At 35.2% G+C, this 26,125-nt stretch overlaps 1 protein-coding gene across 2 annotated transcripts; it reads left to right on the top strand.

Moving 5' to 3' along the window:
* Positions 1-16,927: 16,927 nt before the first annotated feature.
* Positions 16,928-25,795, top strand: LOC107807325 (GDSL esterase/lipase At3g26430-like). 2 transcript variants are annotated; one of them, XM_075240682.1, is made up of 6 exons: positions 16,928-17,244; positions 18,264-18,473; positions 18,603-18,772; positions 19,388-19,658; positions 19,848-20,141; positions 25,395-25,795. In XM_075240682.1, exons 1-5 carry the CDS (start codon positions 16,995-16,997, stop codon positions 20,105-20,107), a joined length of 1,161 nt encoding a protein of 386 aa, XP_075096783.1. In that variant the 5' UTR covers positions 16,928-16,994; the 3' UTR covers positions 20,108-20,141; positions 25,395-25,795. The 2 variants fall into 2 exon arrangements, with proteins under 2 accessions (XP_075096783.1, XP_016487165.1); XM_016631679.2 differs by having other exon boundaries at positions 23,142-25,795.
* The last annotated feature ends 330 nt before the right edge of the window (positions 25,796-26,125 follow it).

The raw sequence follows: 26,125 nt of genomic DNA, 5'->3' as shown, positions 1-26,125 counted from the left end.
TGATATTTATGTATTCTTAGAGGCTTGTAGACATATGTCGTGTACGTGAAAGATTGTACGGCCTTGTCGGCCTATGTTTTGAGTTTATAAATGATTATGTTGGCCTATTAGGCCCGTATGTCACGTGTATATGATGATATAATAAGAAAGATGCATTACGTTGGTATTCGGTTGAGTAAGGTACCGGGTGCCCGTCGCGACCCATCAGTTTGGGGCGTGACACTTCCCATTGAGAAGGGGCATGTACTAACCAAGATTGGACATCACCATTGTGAATTGACATCACTAAGGTGATGTCTTTTGTAATATAAACCTGGTACAAGACACAAGGCCTCCCTCTCCAACACTTGCAAATACAGAAAATGAAAATCCTCTCTCAAGTGCAAGAACAAACTCTCTCTCAAGAACAAAGCTGTTGCAACCTCAAGGACCTGATCCAAGATCAAAGATATCTTAAGTCCTTAGGTTTGTTAAGTCTTTGTTTTGTTCTTCATTGTAACTCCTATCTTGTTTTCTTAGAAGCTATTTTAGGAAACACAAAATCACAAACCCTCCAAGTTTATGTCTTGGCTAGAGTTAGTCAAGTTGTAAAGCCTTCATAATAGAGTTATTACAAAGTGGCTTGTAATAGGTTTATTACAAGTTAGAGTGTCACAAGCCTTTGTAACTGTAGAGTGACAAAGTGGCTTGTGGTGAGAGCATCACAAGTTAGTAAAATCCTTTGTAACTAGGGAGTCACAAAGTGGCTTGTGGTAATAGTACTACAAGTTAGTTGAATTCTTTGTAATAGAGCAATTACAAAGTGGCTTATAATAGGGGTTTACAAGTTAGTGAAGTTGAAAGCCTACAAGTGTAGGTCGTAATTTTTGTCCCTGTTGGGATTTTTCCACGTAAAAATCCTCTGTGTTCATTACTTTCTGCCGAGCTACTGTGGTAACAATTAGAGAACCTGATTCCTTGTACTGATTGGTTGCACAATCTATTACTTATAGTAGGAACTGCTAGAGAATCCGGTTCTCTATACAGTGGGAACTTATCCAGTGTCTCATTTACATATTAGCTTCGCAGTTAGCATTGTACCAAACTGATATAGGACCAGATCGCTATACAGTTTGGTTCCACAGTATTTTTGGTGGAAACTCATTGAGAAACCGATTCTCTATACAGTCTGGTGGACGCATAGTTTCTAACAACATTACAACTAGTTTTCAAATGGGTAGAGATACTAATTATTTAAGCTCAATGGTTGTTTTGCATAAATTTCTCCAAATAATAAAAATATGAGAAAGTTTAAGAAATATTTATAAATTATATTACAATAAGTATCTTTTTGTATTAAATATATTTAAAATTTCTATACATGTAATGTCATATTGGTTTTGTTTGATTTGACTTTTTTTTTAGTTAAAACTAAACCAAACCAAACAAAACAAACCATGGTCGTCTTTTCTTCAATACCAAACCAACTCAAACTGAACAATAGTCAGATTTGTTTTTACTCGGATTATAGGTTTGGTGCAGTTTCTTAATTTCCTTTGTACACCCCTACATGTAGGTATATGGTACAAACATCCTCCTCGCGACAAATTAATTTTCAAGTAAATCCAAATCTTTTAGACACAATAATTAAAATAAAAAAGAATTAAAAAAGTAAATCCCAATAAATGCAAACAAAAGATTTGATTGGTATTGTTCGGGGTGTACAAACTGAACCGGAAAACCGTACCAAACCAAAATGTCAAACCAAACCAATTAAAAATCCGAATAGGTTTTGTATTGAATAAAAAAAATCGAACCAAACTAACATATAAATATATAATTTTTATATATACTTTTAAGATTTCATATAGAATTTTCTTTAAAATATGTCTAGAAATTGTAACGACCCGGTCGGTCATTTCGAGAGTTGTAGATCTGTTCCCCTATTTTCTGCTTCTTTTGTGTTCTACAACTGTATTATGACTTATCGGGTTGATTGGTTCGGGTCTGGTGAGGTTTTGAAATGAATTAAGACACTTAGTCTCTTATTTGAGAGCTTAAGTTGGAAAAGTTGATCAGATGTTGACTTATGTGTAAACAGCCTCAGACTCGAATTTTGATGGTTCTATTAGCTCCGTTAGGTGATTTTGGACTTAAGAACCCGTATGGATTGTATTTTGGAGGTTCGTAGTAAAATTAGGCTTGAATTGGCGAAAGTTAAAATTTTAAAAAGTTTGACCGGGGAGTTGACTTTTTGATATATGGGTCGGAATCCAGATATGAAAAATTTCATAGCCTCGTTATGTCATTTATGACTTGTGTGCCAAATGTGAGGTCAATCGGACTTGAATTGATAGGTTTCGGCATCGAATATAGAAGTTGGAAGTTCTTAGTTTCATTAAGCTTGAATCCGTGTGTAATTTATGTTTTGATGTTGTTTGAGACTATTTGAGGATTCGACTAAGTTCGTATGATGTTTTGGGACTTGATGGTATGTTTGGTTGAGGTCCCGGGGGCCTCGGGTGAGTTTCGGGCGGTTAACGGATCATTTTTGGACTTTGGTTGATGGCTGATATCTGCTTGTGATTTTTTTTTCTTCATCTATAATAAATCAAGGTGGTGAAAAATCGAGGTCAGGATCGAGGCCATGATCGATGGAAAAATCGAGGGTAGCGACCGAGGGCAGCCTGGACAGAAACTTTAAGTTATAAAATTAGGGGATTTCATCCTATTTTCCATTTTTGACGAATTGGAGCTTGGGGAGAGGCGATTCTTGAGAGAATTTTCAAGGAAAAACATTGGGGTAAGTGATTCTTACCTAGTTTGGCTAAATCCCATGATTACGTCTACAATTTCATCACCTAATTTGTGATTTTGGGTGAAAATATGGGGAAAACGGGGACGTGTTATTGAGATGGATTTTTGAGGTTTTGAATTGGATTTTGTTATTGGATTTGTGTAAATTTGGTATGGTTAGACTTATGAGTGAATGGGCTTTCAGGTTTTGTGACTTCTGTTGGATTTCGAGACATGGGCCCAAGAGTCGAGGTTCGGGCAGATTTCGGATTTTTGGCTCTAATTCAGTAGTTTTCTTGTGGAATTGATCCTTTAGCCTTTATTGATTGTGTTGTACTACTTGTGGAAAGATTCATAAGGTTTGGAGACCGATTTGAGAGGCAAAGGCATTTCGGAGTAGAGATTTGCTCGGTTTGAGGTATGTAACGCTTTCGAACTTGGTTCTGAGGGTTCGAAACCCCGGATTATGTGATATGTGATTGGTATTGAGGTGACGCACATGCCAAGTGACGGGCGTGCGGGCATGCACTATGAGAATTATGACCTGACGGATTCCATGGCACCGTATAGTGACTTTATCTTGTTGATATTCGTGTTTTTCATCATGTGATAAAGTAATTGAGTTGTCAATCATGCTAGATATCATGTTTAGGATTTATGACGGTACTGTTGGGACCCCTAGTGGTTGTTTCTTGTTGTCACCTCACTGATTTTCATTGATATTTTGTACTCAGTCATATTCATGTATTTTTTATATCATATCTCAGTCTCAGTTGTTATTTATTGATACATCATATCATTGTTCCAGGTTAATTTTCATGACATTGTGAGCCCGTGGGTGAGACTGGAGAGATTGATGACTGAGTGAGGCCGAGAGCCTGATTATGAGTGACAGTTACGGGATCGGTCTGCACGCCGCAACGGTTATATTAATTTGTGATAGCGCTTGGGCTGCAGGAGCCCCTCCGGAGACTGTACACACCCCCCGTAAGCGTGGTTGATATTATTGAGGGATGGATCTTCTTTGTACATGGATCTTGTCCGAAGTACTTAATATTTGGAGATGGACCTTCTCCATGGGGATGGATTGGCCTTTCTCGGTACTGGTGACTGATTGTCAGTGATGTATATATTCTGGGATGGATCTTCCCTGGGCCGTATGTGCCATATATAATACCGAGTGGTTGTGAGTTTGATACCTGGAGATGGACTTCTCCATGGGGCTGGATTGGACTTCCTCGGTACTGGGTGACTATTGTCAGAGATGTATATATTTCGGGATAGATCTTTCTTGGACAGTATGAGCCATATACAGTACTGAGTGGATGTGTATTTGAGAGTGTGAGCACATGAGGCATGTATCATGGTGCATCATATACAGCATGTGCATTGAAATGTAGAGGTAGCAGAGTTATATTCTTTACATTGTTCGTATCTGCTTATTTTACTGTTTTCCAACTGCCTATTAAATTGAAAGCATGCCTACATTTCTGCACAGTTATTTCTATATTTATCTATACCGGTTGAGTTCGTCACTACCTTTCAGTCCAAAGTTTGGACTCGTTACTTACTGAGTTGGTGTACTCACGTTACTCCATGTACCTCGTTTACAGATTCAAGCACTTTTGGTCCTAGCGGCGGTTGCTGATTGAGGCTTCAGACTTTGGACACTATCAAGGTAGGTGCACGGCGTTCGCACGGCTTGACTCTCCTTCTTTATCTCTAGTTGCATTTCAGTTTGTTTTCTCTAGACACTGTAGTGGACTGTATTCTGATCTAGACGCTCATGTACTCAGTGACACCCCAGTTTTGGGATGAATTGTATCGTATTTTGGTTTATTTTCCTATTTTCTAAAAGGCTTTTCTTTAAATATTAACTGCTTTCGTCGTTATTTTCAAGTTATCTTGCTGTGTTGGGTTGTTAAGTTGAGGCTGGCCTAGTTCCACGATAGGCGCCATCACGACGGTTGATTTTGGGTCGTGACAAAAATATTTGGGATTATCTTGCGGGATATAATATTTAATAGTGTATGAAGTCTCCATATTTATTAACCACAAATAATGGGTTATATGATCACTTTCTCATCAAGTGTTACTGAAATGCGTCAATCTCTTTGTTCTTCCATATTCGTATCATATGTTAAGATCTACTAAATTGTTATATCTTTTTCGAATGTGAAGTGGTTATTATTATTTAGGTATCATACTCTTTCTAAAACCCCAGGGAATGGGGATATAGAAAGACTATGCAGTACAACGGAGAGAGGAACCGCTGCCCTCACTCAATTCTAATATGGCACCATAGGTCTGAGTTTCATTTCCTGTATGCGCTTTCGTTCCATCCGACTTTGATTTTATGTTTAATTACTAAATTCGGTTAATCCTGAAAGTATACATCAATGAAATATTATTGTCAGGCGACTAAAAAAATAACTATTATGTGTTACTAAGAAATTCTATCATACGAATATTTTAATAGATAATATGTCTATCAATTTTTTTATATTTTAACTAAACATATACTCCCTCCATTCTAGTTTGTGTGAACCTATTTTCTTTTTGGTCCGTTCCAAAAAGAATGATCCCTTTTTAAATTTGGAAATAATTTAGCTTAAATTAACAATTCTACCCTTAATGAGAAGCTTTTATAACCACACAAATATTCTGGGTTCCTTTTTAACTTGTTTAGGACCACAAATTCCAAAAGTCTTCATTTTTTCTTAAATTTTGTGCCCAGTCAAATAGGTTTACATAAATTCGAACGGAGGAAGTATTTACTTATCAAACATTTAACAAAGTAAGATTGAAATATATAACGACCCAACCAGACATTTTGAGCATTTACACTCTAGTCGGTTGTTTGACGGAATGAGTGGCTCCGTATGATGTATTATGACTTATGTGAATCGTCGGTTTGGGTTTTCAGGTTATTCGAAATTGATTTGGAAGAATGTTTCTCAGCTAGGAAGCTTAAAATTGGAAGAGCCGACCAAATTTTGATTTCTTTAGTATTTGACCTCGGATTAGATTTTTGATGATTCAGCTAGCTCCAGTGGATGATTTTGGACTTAGGAGCGCGTCCGGATTGTGATTTGGAAGTTCATAGTAGAATTTGGCTTCAGATGGTGAAAGTTAAAATTTTGGAAAGCTTGACGAGGATTGATTTTGAATTGAGGTGTGATTTATCATTGCGAATTTGTTATATGGGTTTTGAGACCACGAGTAGGTCTGTGTTATGTTATGGGACTTGCCGGTACATTTTGACGGGGTCCCGAGTGGCTCGGGTGAGTTTCGGACGAGGTTCAGATCATTTTTCATTTCATATTGCATTGTTGAAGATTTCTGCTTCTGGTGTGACCGCACCTGTGGAGTATTGGGCGTAGGTGTGGAGTTGCAAAAGCGGCAGTCTCATCGCAGAACGTGAAGGGAAGATGCGCGTCAGGATCGTAGGTGCGGGTGCTTGGACACACCTGCGCAATCGCAGATGCAGTACAAGTGCGCAGAAGTGTGATCGCAGAAGCGACTTTAAGACCGCAGGTGCGAAGAATTTCTGGGTCAGGCTGTTTTCGCAGAAGCGAAGTTTTATCGCAAAAGCGGTGGTCGCAAATGCGAAGAATTGTCCCGAATGCGGAATCACTGGTCAGAATGTTATAAGTTCGAGGGTTGGTTATTTTTATCACATATTGAGTTATGGACTTCGGAATGGAGCAATTTTTAAGGCAATTTTCATTACAAGGATTGGTGTAAGTGTTCTCTACTCGATTTTGGTTATATTTCATGAATCTATCTTCGATTTTAGCATTTTGTTGATGAATTTTAAAGAGGAAAATTGGGGGTTTTGGCCTAAAGTTTCATAACGTGAATTTTTAAGTTTTGAACAATGAGTCGGAGTCGGATTTGAGTGAAACTAGTATGGTTGGACTAGTAATTGAATAGGTTATCGGATTTTGTGAGTTTTATTGGGTTTTGAGGTGTGGTTCCGGGTATGATTTTTGGCCGATGTTGGATTTTGATTAAGGATTCGATCTTTATCATTTGGAGTTATTTCCTTGGGCTTTATTTGATGTATTTGAGTTGCTTTTGGCTAGTTTTGAGTCGTTTGGAGGTTGCTACGCATGTGATGGCATTTTTTGAGCATCACTTCGCTTGCTCGGTATTGGAATTGGCTTGTTCGAGGTAAGTAACTCTTTTAAACTTAGTGTTGAGGGTATGAAACCCTGAATTACGTGTTATGTGATTGGTATTGAGGTGACGCACATGCTAGGTGACGGGCGTGTGGGCGTGCACCCTGTGAATTGGGACTCCGTTGTTTTCATGGCACTGTATAATGGCCCTATCTTGTTGATATTTGTGTTTTCATCATGTGATAAAGTAATTGAACTGTCTATCATGCTAAATATCATGTTAATATTTATGTCGATACTGTTGGGACCCATAATGGTCATTTCTTGCTGCCATCTCACTGATTTTACTGATATTTTCGTACTCGATCATATTCATGCATTCATATCATACCTCAGTCTCAGTTGTTATTTATTGACACATTATATCATTGTTGCCGGGCTAGTTTCATGACCTTGTGAGCCCGTGAGTGAGACTGGAGAGATTGATGACTGAGTGAGGCTAAGAGCCTGATTATGAGTGATACTTATGGGATCGAGATGCACGTTGTAGCATGTTATATTGATTACATTTCATGGGATCGGGCTGCATGCCGCAGCGATATAGCGCTTGGGCTGAAGGATCCCTTCCGAAGTCTGCATACACCCCTAGTGAGCGCAGTTGCTTATGTGTATAATATATGGATCGGGTTGCACGCCGCAACGAGCCTTATGGCTATATATATGTGGATCGGGTTGTACGCCGCAACAAGTATTGTACAGTACTGAGTGATTGAGTGTGCTGAGTATTGAGCATGGTAAGAGAAAAATGCAAGACAGCAAGATTGAGTACTTTGAGAGTGTGAGTATATGAGCTTATCACTGAGAGGCATTGTATTTGACATGCGTACTTGAGATTCATGCATAGAGTTGCATTTCCTTCTGCTGCCAGGTTTTGGTGACATTCATGATTTTACCTGTATATTGACATGTAGGCATAGAGATGTACTTTCCTCATGCTATCTGAAAATGAAACGTTTACCTATTGAAAGCTTTTAGGAAAAATTACAGTTTTCGAACTTACTCATATTTTCGATGATTTCGGTAAAGGATTTGAGTTTTTACTGATATACTTAAAAAGCGAAACTATTTTCAGGAATTATGAAAAAGTTGAGCATTTTAAATTCTGAGTTACTTCTTTTATTACTTGTTTTACTTTGTTATGAATTGTTATTGGTTATTGGTGTTAGACCCCGACCTATGTTCCAGCTCGTCACTACTTTCAACCTAAGGTAGGTTTGCTACTTATGGAATACATGGGGTCGGTTGTACTCATACTACACTTCTGCACCTCGTATGCAGATTTTGGTTAATGATGTTGCTGTGATCGACGGGAGCTGGGATTGAAGATGTACTTGCGTTCTCGTTGTAGCTGCCTATTATTCAGGGTAGCCTTTGATTTACAAACCTCTGTTTATGTAATTTTCAAACAGATGATGTATTTACTTTTTTTCAGCTTTGCAAACTCTATTCCTAGAAGCTTATGATTTGTATTACCAGCCCTTGGGAAATGTATGAGATTCAGAAAATTACTTTTGTTTAATTGTCTTATTATTATTATTATTGGAATTGAATAGTTATTAGTTGGCTTACCTAGCGGGTTGGGTTAGGTGTCATCACGGCTAGTGGATTTTGGGTCGTGACAAAATTATATTTAAGTAACAAAAAAACCCGAAAAATCCGACAAAACCAAACCAATACAAATCGATATATTTGGTTTAGTTTGGTTTTGATAAAAATCGAACCAACCCGATTCATGTACACCCCTGGATATAGTTATTTCTCACAAGCTGGCCGAAGTATTACCGCTATTAAGGAAAAAGGAATAAGCAAGGGAGGAGTGCAAGACAATTGTTCAGAATTCACATGCCCACAGGCCAAAGGTCCCCTTCTTCTCCCTTTCTCATATTCGTCGTTTTTGTTTTCTTTTTCACTTTCTGCGCGTGCAAATGGTTTGTACCATTACTTTCCACCCCCCACCAATTTTGTTCATTTGCTATTGGAATCTACAAATGATATGACTTGATATAATTCTACACAGTTAGCTACATACTTCCTATAACTAGTTTATGTGCGTGTTAGCTAAGGTGTTATTATTGATGGTTCTTTGCTATATGGTAGAATGAATATTATTTGACGTTTTCAATTCTTCCTTCCATAAATAAAAATTTCTTAGGCGCGGATCTAATGTTGTACTAGAAACTCGAAAGTTTAAGTGCGAGTATGCGACCTCACTGCTTGTCCCCTTATAATTCTTTGAGCAAAAGTTATGTGTCCTTTAATTTATATAAGAAGGCGAAATATCGTTCGCCTTTTTTTATTTTTTTAAAATAGAGTGCACACTTGACAGAATAGTCATTTACTATTTTCTTAATATTTAAGAATACTCGTTTAAATAACTTATTACTATTTAGGAATAGTCATTTAATTAATTCCCTACTATATAGGAATTATCATTTAATTACTCCTTTAATATTTATAATATTGATCTTCAATTCTTTTTTGTTCTGGAACTTCAAGCACACATAGTAAGAAAGATTATCGTTCACTACATAATAGGAAAGTTTCCGTCCAACTCCATTAATATTTAGGAGTATTATTAAATTTTTCCTTTTAAATTTAGGAGGATCTTTTTTTAGTTAATAAAATTTTATCTAATTCGCACAAAATATGAAGGTTTCTGTTTTTTTTAGTTAATAAATTTTTCACTTATTCATATACACTATGAAATTTTCGATACTTTCAACTATATTCAAATTTAGAAGTATTAAAATTTTCACACTTGGTAAGTTTTTTTAACAACAACAACAACAATAGCAATAACAAACCCAGTTTGATCCCAATATATGGGGTTGGAAAGTTTTTTTAGTAAACAAAATGTTAACTAGTTCACATACACATACTAGGAAAGTTTTGGTATAAATGTTTGACACTATTTTTTTAAAATATATTAGGTGAAAACGAGCTGTTTGTGAACTTCTTTTTTATTAGAGTTTTTTGAATAAATTTTTAAACAATTATATGCACAGGTACTTCTAAAAAAAATTATAATTATACCTTTTCATCATTATAAAACTTTGCCTCGTTGAACCAACAACTACAAAATTAAGGATTTCAAGTTCTCTTTCTTTGAGTATATTTTTTTATATTAGTAGTTGAATTTTGTATTCATGTATTTGTAGTTTTGTACTAGTAGTAAAATTTTGCTTTCACATATTAGTGGTTGAATTTTGCATACACATATTCAACCAATGCATCTTTATTTTGATGTTCTTGATTGTGAATTTTGATTGCATAATCGCCTTTTTGCATTAGAGTGTATGCTTTAATATTTTGTCAAGTTATTTCTTCTACAATTTTTTTGTGCTCTCATTAGATCTTTTTCTTCGTTTTTAACAACTTTTAATAAATCTTATATTGGACAAAACTGTATTAAATTATTTTTCTTAAAATTATAAGATTTTGTAATTAACTAAAATTTTAGTTATAACTTTTTTATTATTTGAACTAAGTAAGAAGTAATAATATTTAATACTCTAAAATCAATTAAGACTTTACTTTATATAAATTCTTTCTTTGTTTGAACTATATAAAATACCTATAATTTATTTTCAAAATTTTCATCATTCAAATTTAATAAGATAATGGAATATGAATTCTCCATGTACTCTGATTTTGTACAGAATGTGAATAAAATCCTTCGGTTATTTCGGATAGCTATGTGACCAATGATTTTGCTACTTCGAGTTCATGCATGATTCAAGACTATTACCGAAGAAATATCAAAAAGAGAGGATAAAGCGTAGTTTTTTGTTGGGATATTAAATCTTTTACGGAATCAAAGTTCTTTAAAAAGAGATTTACTTTGAAAACGTTAAATCTTCAAACGTTATATGTTCTTGCCGGAACTTAAAAGAAATATGACAACTTGTGAAACTTAAGAAATTAAAGTATAAGATTGGAATCAATTTTAAGTTACATATTGATTGAGATGATTTAGTACTTTTATGGGATAAAGTTTCTTTCTTTATTGAATAACTAAACAAGACTAGTAATTAATCATTTAGAACATAATTTTCTTTTCTTTTAAATTTTATTTTATAACTTAAACACATGTTTTAATATCGAGACGAGGCGCACGTGCAACGCGCGTATCCTAAGGCTAGTTAAAATAGAGTGAAGAAGTTATCTTTTTCTTTTATTCATGGCTTTAGGCACGAATTATACGTGCATGAAAAAAATTGAAAAAAATATATTAATAGAATAAAGTGTATTCACTTTGAATATGGTGACTCTGCTACGAACCTTTTCACTTGCCATTTCCCAATTGATAGTATCGATGAATTAGCGTTATATACCAATAATAGTGGAAAACTAATTTTAGCTGATCATTATTGTGAAGCATGCCTTTATCTGCTCGAGCAAAAAGAGTTTCCACAAAGGCTGAAGCACTACAAGTTGCCAATAACTCGAAATGGGTATGGTTTGTTAGGTTCAGAATTCTAAAAATAGGAAATAACAAAAACCAAGCTTATCTCACGCTACCCTTATCACTTGTCACCCAATCACGACTTACGCAAGCACTAGTCATTCTTTATTCATATTCTTAAGCTGGGAATATATATATATATATATATATATATATATATATATATATATATATATATATATATATATATCACAAACCTTAACAACATATGGCCCAAATTGTCAACTGATCAACTTCCTAGAAGTTTTTCCGAATTTGTAGTATGATCAAATTGGATAAAGTCAAGTATAAATAAGATAACTTTTGATAAAGTTGGCTATAACATAAAGATGAGTGCAGTGTTATTACCAACTCAAAATCTACGAGGTATCTGTTATCAAAACTACTTAGTCTTGCATTTTGGGTCGATTCCTTACTTCTAAAGTGTTTAAAAGATAAGTACAAGAATTTAGATCCTGACCAAATTGTCCTTCCATATATACTCGTTTAAGAATGAGCTAAATATAATGCTGCTCGGTGGGCCGGGCCTGAACCGGACCGGACCGGGCCCGCGGTCCTAACGGGCCTGGTGGGCCTGGTGGGCCGGTCCTGGGTGGGCCGGTCTTGGTGGGCCTCTGAGCCCGTCACGGGCTGGTCTCCATGGTTGAGCCCACGAGCCCGGGACCGTTTGGCCCGGGACCGGCAGGCGGGCCTGGGCCGGTCCTGGCGGGCCTGGCGGGCCCAACGGCTATTTTAAAAAAAAAAAAAAAAAAAAAAAAAAAATCAAACGGCCATATTTAAAATCTAGCCGTTTGGGCTGAAAATATGACCGTTTTTTAAGTTAAAAAAATGGCCATTTGGCCCCCAAACTTTATTTTAACCCCAAACTTTATATAATTACACTTTTCCCCATTTCTCAACTATAAATACCCCCTCATTCTTTCATTTTTATTCACCAATTCATCAATATCTCTCAATATCTCTCAATCTCTCTCAATCTCTCTACTACAATTACTTAATTTATTGTTGAAATTTCGTGAAAAATTGTGAAGTTGTTGAATTGAAGTTTTCAAGTGTTCAACGATTTTCAATTTTCAAGAAGTTGTTCGGCAATCCGGTAAACTCGTTTCAACTCTTACGTTTTTATAATATATTTTTGTGTGGTTTAGTTTGCATAATTATAATTAATATGGCATTTACTTTGAAAAAAATGTTTGGTAAAGGAAAAGATAAAACCGGTGAAAGTAGTGGCCAACCAACTACCCTTCCCCCGGCTCCCCGACCTAGAAAAGATAAGCAAGTTGAAAGTAGTCGCCAACCTAGACGTCCTCCTCCTTCCGTAATTCTTGATAGTGATCACCCTTGTTTTCAATTTACCGATAGTGAATTTTATCATAATGTTGCACCAGGTGATAGATTAGATGATGAAATTATGAATGCTCTTTATCCTAATGAAACCATCTTAGAAAATAATGAGGAAAATGAGGATGATGATGAAACTCAAGCACCGGATTTAGATGATACACCTACTAGTCCTCTTAATAACCCAAGTGATGCACCGGTCGACCCACCTGTAGAAACTCCTACTTTTAATAGAGAACCTGCTAAACGCTTAGAAACATCATTAGTTTGGAATTTTTTTACTCAAGTAAGAGAAAAAATAAGGCTAAGTGTAAAACTTGTGGGAAATTAATGTCGCATAAATATGTAGGAGACCGTAGCGGCACAGGTAGTTTGACTAGGCACATAAAAACACACCCTAGAGATAAGGCTAGATTTTTTCAAATGAAAGCGCATCTAGAGGGGACAAGTGTAGATTCTGCGATTAACCCTAGTACAGGTTCAAATCTAGTTCAACCAGGAATTAACACTGTCACTGGAGGTATTTTATATTACGATCCAAATAGAGATCGTGAAGAATTAGCAAAGATGATTACTGTTATGTGCTTACCTTATACTTTTGCTTCTAATCCTAATTGGGTTCATTATATTAGAAGAGTGTTTAATCCTACTTATAAAGGTTGGCCTCGCGCAACAGTTAAGAGTGATATTTATAAATTCAAACATGAATATGAACAATATTTGCGTTATTTATTTACTCATATACCTAATCGGATTTCTATTACTACTGATATTGGTAGAAGTGGTAATGATTGTGATTACCTAACTGTTACAAGTCATTGGATAGATGAAGAATGGATAATGCAAAAACGCATAATTGCATATAGAATAATTAATTCGCGTCACACAGGTAAATTTATAGCTAACACTGTTGCAGATATTTGTAGATATTTTTGCTTTAGCGATAAAATAATGGCAATTTCAATGGATAATGCTTCTAGTAACACCAGTGCTATAGGCATGCTTACAACAACACTAAATCCTGCATTTACTAATATTTTCCATGTTAGATGTATTTGTCATATTTATCATTTAATTGTCGGTGATGGTATGCGAATATTAAACATAGAAATTGAAAAGGTTAGAATGGCTCTTAATTGGCTTTTTATTCAAACCGTAGAAGTAGACTTAGAGAGTATTTTAAAAAATGTGATGAATATGGCCTTAGAGAAAGAAAGGTTCCTAAACCTTGCCCGACTAGATGGAATTGTATGTACGAAAGTTTAGTAGTAGCATATGAATATAGAAACCCAATTAATGCAACGTTTAATTCTCGGGTAGGTGGTGAAGATGATGATGAAATGCTTACCACTCAAGATTGGACTAATGTTAAAATTCTTTTAGATTTTTTAGAACATTTTCAAATTGCAACAAATGCATTTTCTGGGCAATATTATCCTACTATTTCAAACTGTTTAGTTTATATTGCAGCACTATCTGATTTGTTTGTTGAATTTAGTGAGGGTGGGGATATTTATGAACTTGCTATAAATGAAATGAAACAAAAGTTTAAAAAATATTTTTTTCCTATCCCTCCTATTTATGGTCTTGCTGCAATGCTAAATCCTACAATGAAATTGGGAGGTCCTCATTTTTGGTATTCAAATATTTATAAGGCTTTAGATCTTTCAAATGAGGAAATTGCGACACTTGCAGATGCAAAAGCTTCAATTAAGATTAACGCTCAAACAGTTTATAATGCTTATCAACTTGCCTTAGAGCATGCTAGGCCAACTATTCCAACCCCTACTTCGTCTAGCTCACAATCCTCTAAAAGAGTTGCGGGCTTAAAAGCTCTTAAATCTTGGACGGAGTTCAGGGGGTCTCAAGGTGAAAATTATGATGAAACTTCACATCTAAATGAGCTTCAAGTTTATTTGTCTCAGGGACTTGAAAAGGAGAATCCAGACGGCTCTTTTGATCTTTTGGAATGGTGGAAGGCAAGGGAAAAACATTTTCCTGTTCTTGCAAGGATGGCTCGGGATATTTTATCAATTCAAGCTTCAACTGTTGCATCAGAGAGCGCTTTCAGTCAAGCAAGACTGCAAATAGGTGATCATAGAGCGTCTATGAGGGATAGCTTGGAAAAATCAGTATTGTTTAGAGATTGGATCCGCTCGGAAAGAAGAAACTTTGGAATTGCAGAAGCACAACCGGCGATAGATGAAGCTTATGAAGAAATGATAGCGGAACTTACGGAGGATTCGGCTTCGCCCGGAAGTGGTGATGAACAAGCTTCTTTTCCACCACCACCAACGCAACCTCCTCCGAACCTTGAAGGATTTATGAGATTTGTTAGAGATAATACATAGAATAATATGTAACTTGTATTTTGGCACATCTTCCTTAGTTTTTTTCCTTCTAATGGTGGTATTAGTACCTTGTTGTGCTCATTCCATTGGGGGAAGGATGACTAAGAAAGATATGTCATTTTTTGGTAATAAAATTTATTGCTTCTACCCATGAGCTTCTTTTCGCAATATTTCTTTGTCTATACTTAGAATTATTTATATGCTACAATATATACATAATATACAATATATATACTACAAGAAAATATATTTATAAGATACAATATATACATAAGATACAATATATATACTACAAGAAAATATATAAGAGAATATATATACATAAGATACAATATAATATACTACAAGAAAATATATTATGCTACAATATATACATAATATACAATATATATACTACAAGAAAATATATAAGAGAATATATATACATAAGATACAATATAATATACTACAAGAAAATATATTATGCTACAATATATACATAATATACAATATATATACTACAAGAAAATATATTTATAAGCTACAATATATACATAAGATACAATATATATACTACAAGAAAATATATAAGAGAATATATATACATAAGATACAATATAATATACTACAAGCAAATATATAAGAGAATATATATACATAAGATACAATATAATATACTACAAGCAAATATATTATGCTACAATATATACATAATATACAATATATATACTACAAGAAAATATATTTATAAGCTACAATATATACATAATATACAATATATATACTACAAGAAAATATATAAGAGAATATATATACATAAGATACAATATATATACTACAAGAAAATATATTATGCTACAATATATACATAATATACAATATATATACTACAAGAAAATATATAAGAGAATATATATACATAAGATACAATATAATATACTACAAGAAAATATATTATGCTACAATATATACATAATATACAATATATATACTACAAGAAAATATATTTATAAGCTACAATATATACATAAGATACAATATATATACTAAAAGAAAATATATAAGAGAATATATATACATAAGATACAATATAATATCAAGAAGTGATATTTATGCATGACAATTTAGTGTTTTACTATTGTTTTGTTATTTTCTTTTTCGTCAAGCACTTTAATAATTAGATATACATATATACTACATATTAATATAGCCATGATACTACAAGAAATTGTCTTTAAAAAAAAAAAAAAAAACCCGCTAGGCCCGCGAAGCCCACGAGCCCGGCCCGTTAAGCACAGGACCATGTGGGCTTAGGCCCGTCACGGGCCGGTTCCACCCATTAGGCCCACGAAGACCGGGACCGCCAGGCCCGGGACCGCCAGAGCCCGGGACCACGAAGCCCGGGACCGCGAGGCCCGGCCCGTTAGGCCCACTAAGGCCCGGGCCCGGGACAAAATACAGCCCTAGCTAAATATTAAGAATTTTAATCAAGAAAAAAAAATCCTCTAATTTTGAGAAAAAAGTAACTAATATTTTAATCAATTTAACAAAATAACTCTTTGAATCAACTAATTAAATAAAATTCTTCTTTTACAAATTCATCATATAAGTAATTGCAAAACTTTTAGTGTACATAAATTTATTTCCACAAGAAGAACATTGAATATGAAAGAAACAAAAAAATAGAGCAACATTAATTACAATATAGTATTGAGAGTTGGTTACACGCGCAAAGCGCGTACCCTAAGACTAGTATTATATAACTTGGTAGGTTAATCAAACTCTTCCCGTATGGATTTTCCAATATCAGTAAGTTCTTGATATCATGAAAAATACTCTTCCCCGACTTCTTCTTCTTCTTCATCATCTTTGCTTTGTAGTAGAATATAAAATCCTAGTATGGAGGTTAGTGTCTCAAAACTAGTTAATTTTCCTCTAGTATTAGTGTTACTAGTAATTGTATATCCAATTTCAAGTGGTGCTAAGAGCAAGTGTGATTTTCCGGCGATATTCAACTTTGGTGACTCAAATTCCGACACGGGTGGATTATCGGCGGCATTTGGTCAGGCTGGTCCGCCCGCCGGAGAGACATATTTTGGTGCCCCTGCCGGACGCTACTCTGATGGTCGTCTTGTTATTGATTTTATTGGTAATAATATATATATTATTTGTCACTTAATTTCTCATTATTTTTGCCTTACAAAAAAGTCCATCTTATTACTATTTTACTACGAAGTTCATCTCAATATTTTTGCAATATTGCGATCGATCATTTATACAAATAGTTTGTCCTTATTGTATTCTGAATAACCTTATCAGTTAAGGACTGGTGGGATATATGGGGACTGTGACTATTTTGGTTCTATTAGCAAGGCGCGTTTATTTTTGAAAAAGGAATCCACCGACGCTAATTTGCTTCTTATGTCTTTTTCTGCAATTGAGTGAGTCTTAACTGTTATCTGAGTTATTCTTTTTCTTGAAAATAACTAATTAAGCTGTTCTTCAAAACAATAATTTTTCACTTTTATTTTTTTGTTTTTGAAAACAAATCTGTTTCTTTTTTAACAACAAAACACGTTTCTTCTGAAGGATAACAGTTGTTTTGGTTTTTCTATTTTATCAGATGTTTATATGTAAAGCCACATCGATACTTTCGTTACACTATTTTAATCGGTATAGATGATGTTTGAACGGTAAATAAAATTTATCCCCATATGATGTTTATACTAGTTTACCATGGTTAAGTAATAAAATGAGATAAAAATATTTCTTAATATGTATGTGAAAACATGTATCATGTATAGTATAATCTGATGTGAACAATACGAAGTGCATGTATGTTTTAACCCTGTTTAAAGTAATTTTTATCAGAGAGTTTCATCAGGTTATTATTGAAGAGATTCTTGCCTAAACTGTCTTTTTTCTGTTTTTGGGCTCCCTTCTCATTAACTCAAAGAAAAATGAGTATAAAGTTAACTTATATACATTGATCTGTTCTAGGAAGTTTTTACTCTATTTTTAGGTTACTAATATCACTCATCGTACACGGTTACCTCTAATTAATTTTTCGATGACCTAGTGGTGTAATTTTTTTCCTACTAGTCTATCCGTATATAGAAGTTAAAAACTAATACTACAATAATTTACGTTTGAGGTGGATTTTTTCAGCTGAAAGCTTAGGATTACCACATCTAAGTGCATTCTTAGATGCACTTGGTTCAAACTTCAGTTATGGAGCCAACTTTGCCACAGCTGGTTCTACAATCAGACCCCAAAACACAACTCTACACCAAAGTGGTTTCAGCCCTATTTCATTAAACGTTCAGATTTACGAATTCAACGATTTCCATCGCAGGTCTCAGATTATACGTTGCAAAGGTAATGGCATATGACATTCATACTTCTTTCTTTTGTGGTGTTCCAATATATAATTACCATATAGTTTCTGGCCTAACTTTCTGGAGTTCATCAGCTTCTTATTATTTCTGGAAAAATTTTAATCCACAGGGAATGTCTTTAGTCAGTTGATGCCTAAGGAGAAACATTTTTCCCACGGTTTATACACATTTGACATTGGACAAAATGATTTAACTGCTGGTTACTTCCTTAACATGACCACTGATCAAGTTAGAGCTTATGTGCCTGATTTAATGGATCAATTCAAGACTGTAATGAAGGTATGTCCTTTGTCTGATCTTGATATAGAGCAAGATTTAGCATAGTACCAAGAGAAAGTTTCAATTTCGGTTTATTGCATCAAAGTCGTAAAACAACTTCTTTTTTACGGCAAAACAACTCAACTGGCTTATATAACACATAAAACAGAATTTTAAAAACCGAAAAATTAAATCGGGTCCAACAAACACAAGTAGATTATCACTTCAATAACTCACCATACATAATATTCTTCACGTGACACCACTTTAAAAGGATTAAAACCCCATTTTTCCGCCCACTAAAAATTTTAAAATCCCATGATTTGCAATATGGATGGAAGACATATGGTATTAGATTGCGTCAAAAAATGTGTTTTTTATTTTCTTTTAAGTGGTGCCACGTGTATATTGTGCTAACATGTCTATAGGTACATGCCAAATTTATACATTTGGCAGCCTACTTGGTGTGTTACGAGATCGGATTTAATGATTTTCCTTTTATATTTTGTAATATATAGGCATAATTGAGTTATCTTCATAACAAAACTCGATTTTATTACTTTGTCGCAATAAACTGAAAGATGAATCACTATACATGATCAGAGGTTGCTATTTATGTTGTGGTGAAAATGGCAGGACATATATGATCAAGGTGGTAGATATTTTTGGATTCATAATACTGGGCCTGTTGGTTGTCTACCTTATATCTTGGATCGTCTGCTAATTACGGCAGCACAAGTTGATAAGGCAGGATGTGCCTCTCCCTTCAATAAGGTGGCTCAATATTTCAATGCTAAATTGAAGGAGACTGTGGTCCAGCTCCGAAAGGATCTTCCATTGGCTGCTCTTACCTATGTTGATGTATATTCTGCTAAGTACGAACTCATTAGTCACGCTAACAAGCATGGTACGTAAACAATTCGTCTTTAATTTCTCATTTAATTTGAAACTGGCTACTTGGTACATGTATTATAAGATAGTATAAAACAAAAAGTTAATGTCGTCAACAAATGGACACAAAATAAGACATGAGATGTCACTTCTTTATTTTATCTTACGTCTTAAAGTATTGCTGTTGATGGTTGGTGAAATTTAGGGTTTGAGCATCCACTACGAGCTTGCTGTGGGCATGGAGGAAAGTACAATTATAACATGAAACATGGATGTGGAAGCAAGATCAAGGTTAAAGGCAAAGAAATAATGTTGGGAAAATCATGCAAAGATCCAACAGTAAGAATCAATTGGGATGGTGTACATTACACTGAGGCTGCTAATAGATGGGTGTTTGAAAAAATTGTCAATGGTTCATATTCAGATCCTCCACTTCCACTGAACATGGCATGTCATAAGCAATAAGCTTATTCATCAAAGATAGCAGAAAATTGTCCAAGTACGATATCTATTTCGTTATAGTTCTCAACCTCCACCGCATTAATTTTTATATAGTCATCATAAATTTCACTTTGTTTTTAATTTGATTCCCAAATTTACCAGCAGTCAAAATTCTTTCATTTTTGGGGCACGTCAACTTTGCAATACGGGCATCTTTTCATGACACTAAGGAGGAGCACGTTACGTTATTTTGTTAAATGGATAAAACCAACTTGAGCACTTAAGGAACTAATCATGATTTAAACTAAAAACCCAAAGTTTCTATGTTACTACTATTTATTACTACTATAAGTAGGACGACGAAGTCCTGCTTTAGGGTTATTTTTGGCATTTCAAAATTTTATAATTTGTGTGTTTTAAAGTTGTTCTGGGTGTACTTTGGCTTTGTTGGACACGTGTCAAAACACCGGTCACCCTCTTTAATTTCCTATCTTACCCTATTTTTCTCCCTCTCTCTCCTCTCTGTCTGTCTTTTCTTCCTTTGGCGTTAGGTTTGGAATTAAAGCTGCATTGTTCATTTGTTTGTGTTGTTGATTTTTTGGTTAGTTCATCCTCATAGAATTGAACTATTCTCTTCAAATCTCAGCAGTGGTCACACATGAGTATACTTAGGATTCAATTTGCATGGCTTGAATTTTTTTCCAGTATAACTCTTCAAATCGAAACAAAACTGGAGAAGACGACTATTTAAATTTCTCCGATTAATGTGTCGTGAAACAAAAGAAGAAGAAGAAGAATAAGGATGGATATTCATGTGCGAGCAGTTAAGTTTTTACGTCACTTAGAACTTTAATTTCATAATAGTCTGATTGGCATCGTCTGTATTCCTATTCGTCCGTATTACCTGGTTTTTTCATTTTTGGCAGAGTATTTTCTAACTACTGATTTATTGAAAGACCTAGGGTGTGTTTGGTACAGAGGAAAATATTTTTCGAAAAATATTTTCCAATTTTCCCATGTTTGGTTGGCTTAAATATTTTGAAAAATATTTTCCTTATGAACTCATTTTCCTCCAATAGGAAAAACATTTTCCAAAATTCCTTCTCAACCTTTCCCACCCTCACCAACCCACCCCACCGCAAGAAAAAAATTATTTTTTTTTTTTGAAATTTTAAATTTCTGTTTTTTCGTTTTTCTGCGCCACCCACCCCAAGCCCCCCTCCGCCCGTCCGCACAAAAAAAAATTTACTTTTTTTCTGTAATTTAAATTTCTATTTTTTTGGTTTTATTGCCCCCTCCCCCCCCCCCCCCCCCGAAAAAATATATTTTTTAAATATATTTTTCAGTTTTAATTTTTTTATTTATCGGTTTAAAGTTTAAAATTTTACAAGTTTCAAAATTATGAGTTCGGAGGTTTATGTGTTTTGAAGTTTACAGGTTTAGAAATTATAAAGTTTACGGGTTCGAAATTCCGCGGTTTTGAAAGTTTAATAGTTCGAAAGTTTATGAAATTTGTGGGTTCGGAAGGTTGTTGGTTAGAAAGTTTATGGTTTCATGTTTATTATATCTAAATTATTTATGAATACTCTTGAAAAGTTATTTTCCTTAATTTGCGTACCAAACACCGAAAAATAAAAAAGATTACTATTTGTTTTCCAAGAAAATATTTTCCACGAAAACATTTTCCCTTATACCAAACACACCCCTATTCTCTCTTGGTTTTCTTTCCCAGTTAAGTTTGATATTGTATCTACTCTGTGCGGTGAAAATGTTCTGATGTGCTTTTTCCTCTTTTCTACTCCTGCCCCACATGTTTTCTTTTATCAACTTTGCGTTTTTCTTTTGGATATGTGCTCTACTTATAAATCACTTTTTCACTTTTTCATGTGAGGCCATTTTCTAAATTTTATTGTTGCTATATAGTGTCAATGGAAACTTAACTCCGAGGATTCTATTTGCTCAATTTTGTTGGGTTTTAGTTAAAAGATGTTTAGGGTTCATCAATCTCTTCTGTAAAAAAAAAAAAAAAAAAAAAAAAAAGTTAATTGCCCCATTTCCAACTAATTATATTGGTAGCATAATCATTCTTTGTATGTTCAGTGTACATAACTTATACGCTCATAATTGACCTCTTCTTATTTGTTAACTAACATGAATCTGTTGAACCTCCCGTCCCAACTAAGGGGAATTGTGTGACATGATCAATTTTCTAATACTTGAAAAAATGAGTTTACTTACAGGATTCGGTGGAAATCTACCAATGGATTCTTTAAAATGAAACCAATGAAATTTTATCACTATTAGTAAGGCAGTAGTCATGATTTGGGAACACTTATTACACATGTGAATTTGGCTAATTTCTTGTTAATTATTTAGTCCTGAAGTAGAATAGCACTATTTTTCCTTTCTCCGTGTGATTTAATGGTCCATCCTATTAGTTTCTATAAGTTAACTTGTGAGTTGTTCTTGCAAGAAGAAATGTCAAAGTTGATTATACATGACAATTTAAAGGCTTAGGCGACATAAAACCTTTTCCTTCTACACTATTAAAAAAACAATGGGGCATGCGTATATGACCCGGTGGAAGGTAAATGTATCTTTTAGAACGCTGCTAATAATTTTTTTCTGAAAGCCCGCAAAAGCATCTTTTGCATTAGTAATTTCCTTTTACGTTGAGTTTTTCGTTGATGCACTGAAAATAGAAGCATAAATTTGAGAAAATTAAGTCGAATAGGAAAATCTAATGACTGCATTTGTTGATTAGATAGATATCTGCAGCATAGCTTCATTTCATAAATACGATTCCTTTTCTCTCGATGTTTAGATCTAGCACGTTCTGTAACACTATCTATTAATGCTCTCACCTGAACATTATATATTATCACCAGCACATGAATTTTAGATTCAATTTATTCACTTGAAAACATGTGCATTTTCAATTTTTACTCCGCCACTAAAAGAATACTAAGTAGGCCGGTAAATCATAGTAAAAGAATTATATTAATGTCATACTCAAACTATAATTAGGCTCTTTTCTTGGAATTTTTTTTGGTAATAGATGAGGAGCGGCAGAGCTACCGGGCCAGACGAAATTTCGGTTGAACTTTGAAGGTGTGTGGGTAGAACAGGGTTGGAATGGCTTACTCGGTTGTTGAATGTTATACTCAAGACTAATAGGATGCCTGAAGAGTGGAGGTGGAGTACAATGGTTCCGTTGTATAAGAACAAAGGCGATATCCAGAGTTGTAACAACTATAGGGGTATCAAATTACTGAGTCATACCATGAAAGTCTGGGAGAGAGTGGTAGAGATGAGAGTGCGAAGGACGGTGTCTATTTCAGACAACCAGTTTTGGTTCATGCCGGGGCGATCTACCACAGAAGCTATCCACCTTATTAGGAGGGTGGTGGAACAATACAGGGATAAGAAGAAGGACCTTCACATGGTGTTTATCGATCTAGAGAAAGCGTATGACAGGGTTCCTAGGGAGGTCTTATGGAGCTGCTTAGAGGTTAAAGGGGTCCCGGTAGCCTACATTAGGGTGATTAAAGACATGTATGATGGAGCTAAGACTCGGGTTAGGACAGTAGGAGGCGACTCCAACCATTTTCCGGTTGTTACGGGGTTGCACCAAGGGTCTGCGTTCAGCCCTTTCCTATTTGCCCTAGTGATGGATGTCATAACGCATCATATTCAAGGGGAGGTGCCATGGTGCATGCTATTTGCTGATGACATAGTCCTAATTGACGAGACAAGACGCGGCGTCAACGAGAGGTTAGAGGTTTGGAGACATGCCCTTGAGTCCAAAGGTTTCAGGTTGAGCAGGACGAAAACGGAATACCTCGAGTGTAAATTTGGGGCTGAGCCGGCGGAAGCGGGAGTGGAAGTGAGGCTTGACTCTCAAGTCATCCCTAAGAGTGGTAGTTTCAAGTACCTTGGGTCAGTTATTCAGGGGACCGGGGAGATCGACGAGGATGTCACACACCGTATAAGTGTGGGGTGGATGAAGTGGAGGTTAGCGACGGGAGTCCTGTGTGACAAGAAAGTGTCACCGTTACTAAAAGGTAAGTTTTATAGAGCAGTGGTTAGGCCTGCCATGTTGTATGGGACCGAGTGTTGGCCGGTTAAGAACTCACACATCCAGAAGATGAAAGTAGCAGAGATCAGGATATTGAAGTGGATGTGCGGGCATACAAGGATGGATAAGATTAGGAATGGAGATATTCGAGAGAAGGTGGGCGTGGCCCCCATGGAGGACAAGATGCGGGAAGCAAGACTCAGATGGTTCGGGCACATTCAGAGGAGGAGCACTAATGCACCAGTGAGAAGGTGTGAGCGACTGGCTGTGGTGGGCACGAGGAGAGGCAGAGGGAGACCTAAGAAGTATTGGGGAGAGGTGATCAGGCAGGATATGGCGCGTCTTAGGATTACTGAGGACATGGCCCTTAACAGGGAATTGTGGAGGTCGACCATTAAAGTTGTAGGATAAGGGAAGTTGTGGATATTCCTATAGCGCACTAGAGTAAGACTAGCCAGTTAGGAGTTAATCTTAGGATGCTACTGATCAGCTACTGATGCAAGGATTTATCTATTGGATATTAGCATACCTTCCATCTTTCCCGTATTTCCTATAATTCTTACATTGCTGTTATTTTGTTATTTTATGTATTTTATGTTATTTTGTGTTATTTAAGTATGAGTTTATTAATTGTACTAATGTTTCATCTCTTTTTGTTGTCTTGAGCCGAGGGTCTCCGGGAAACAGCCTCCCTGCCCCTCGGGGTAGGGGTAAGGTCTGCGTACATATTACCCTCCCCAGACCCCACCTGTGGGATTATACTGGGTTGTTGTTGTTGTTGTTGTTGTAGAATGTGATCTTGTTATAATCCAACTGTAAGCTTTAGATTGGAACGACAAAGGAGCTACTTAATGACATGATGGAGAATGAGTTGTATCTAAATGCAATCACAGAGAGTCTCTTAATAATATTTAAGAAATTAGAACACTATGATAATAATATGATCTTACTACTGTCCGGTAAATTTATTTTATTAATTAGACGACATTTGGCCAAATATAGTTGATAAACATGCAATGTCAGGTTGATCATTGTTTAATTACTTTAAGTTTCTTAAATTAGACTTATTTCTCTAAATTAATTTAACTTTGACTGTTTCGAAACACCTTGGTGATTCAAACTGAAGGTAACAGTCTTTCCTCCTTTGACATTCTCGTTAAAATCCACATTGCTACTCTTGCTGCTGCTACTGTATGTATTCTGAATAACATGCAAAATTCACTCTTTGATCAGATATTGAGCGCTTCATTTATGAGAGGATATCATTAGCTTGATAGAGTAATACCAAGACATGTTGTTATGAAGTTCAAAGATGGCAGTCCTTCTCACATATGGTTTCTCCTATGTCTTTGAGATGATTCTGTTGCTTCAAGCTTACGAGCTTGGTATACGATTCCGTTAATGCTAGCAGATTCTCACCCTGAACTTGAACACAGGCCATTACTCTGGAGGCTGGTGAGGAAAGACATATGTTGTACTAAACTCATATAAACGAAAGTCACTAGAGGGTGCTGTATCTGTATTATCTAATTGGACTATGTACTCTAGAGTTGGGACTGCATGTGTTGTAATGGTTACTCATGCATTCCGTGTTCCTCTACTCTTTTTTTAAGCTTAGTAAATTTTATTACAAAGTGCAGCTTGATTCTGTTTATTCCCATGACTATGTATGTTCTATTTATAGATTATGCATCCTTCCATATATTTTAACTATTTGTTTGGCTTTATTTTTTATCAACTCAATTTCTGGGTGAGCCAGAGTCATTATCAAGGTCAAGGTTCCTGGTAGACTAGATGTCAGTTATTTTTATATGGACAGTAATATTCAGCTTATGAATTTGATGCAAGTGCTTACCTTCTTTTCGTTTTTTCTCTCAAGTGCAGGATAAATTATAGTTTGCCTCGACCCTGATAAAACAGTTTGTGGTCATTATGTCCTTTGTAAAACTGAGTGTTTAATTAGA

This window comes from Nicotiana tabacum, chromosome 20 (assembly GCF_000715075.1).
Source record: "Nicotiana tabacum cultivar K326 chromosome 20, ASM71507v2, whole genome shotgun sequence".
Classification (NCBI taxonomy): Eukaryota; Viridiplantae; Streptophyta; class Magnoliopsida; order Solanales; family Solanaceae; genus Nicotiana; species Nicotiana tabacum.
This window is presented reverse-complemented; position numbering and strand designations above follow the sequence as displayed.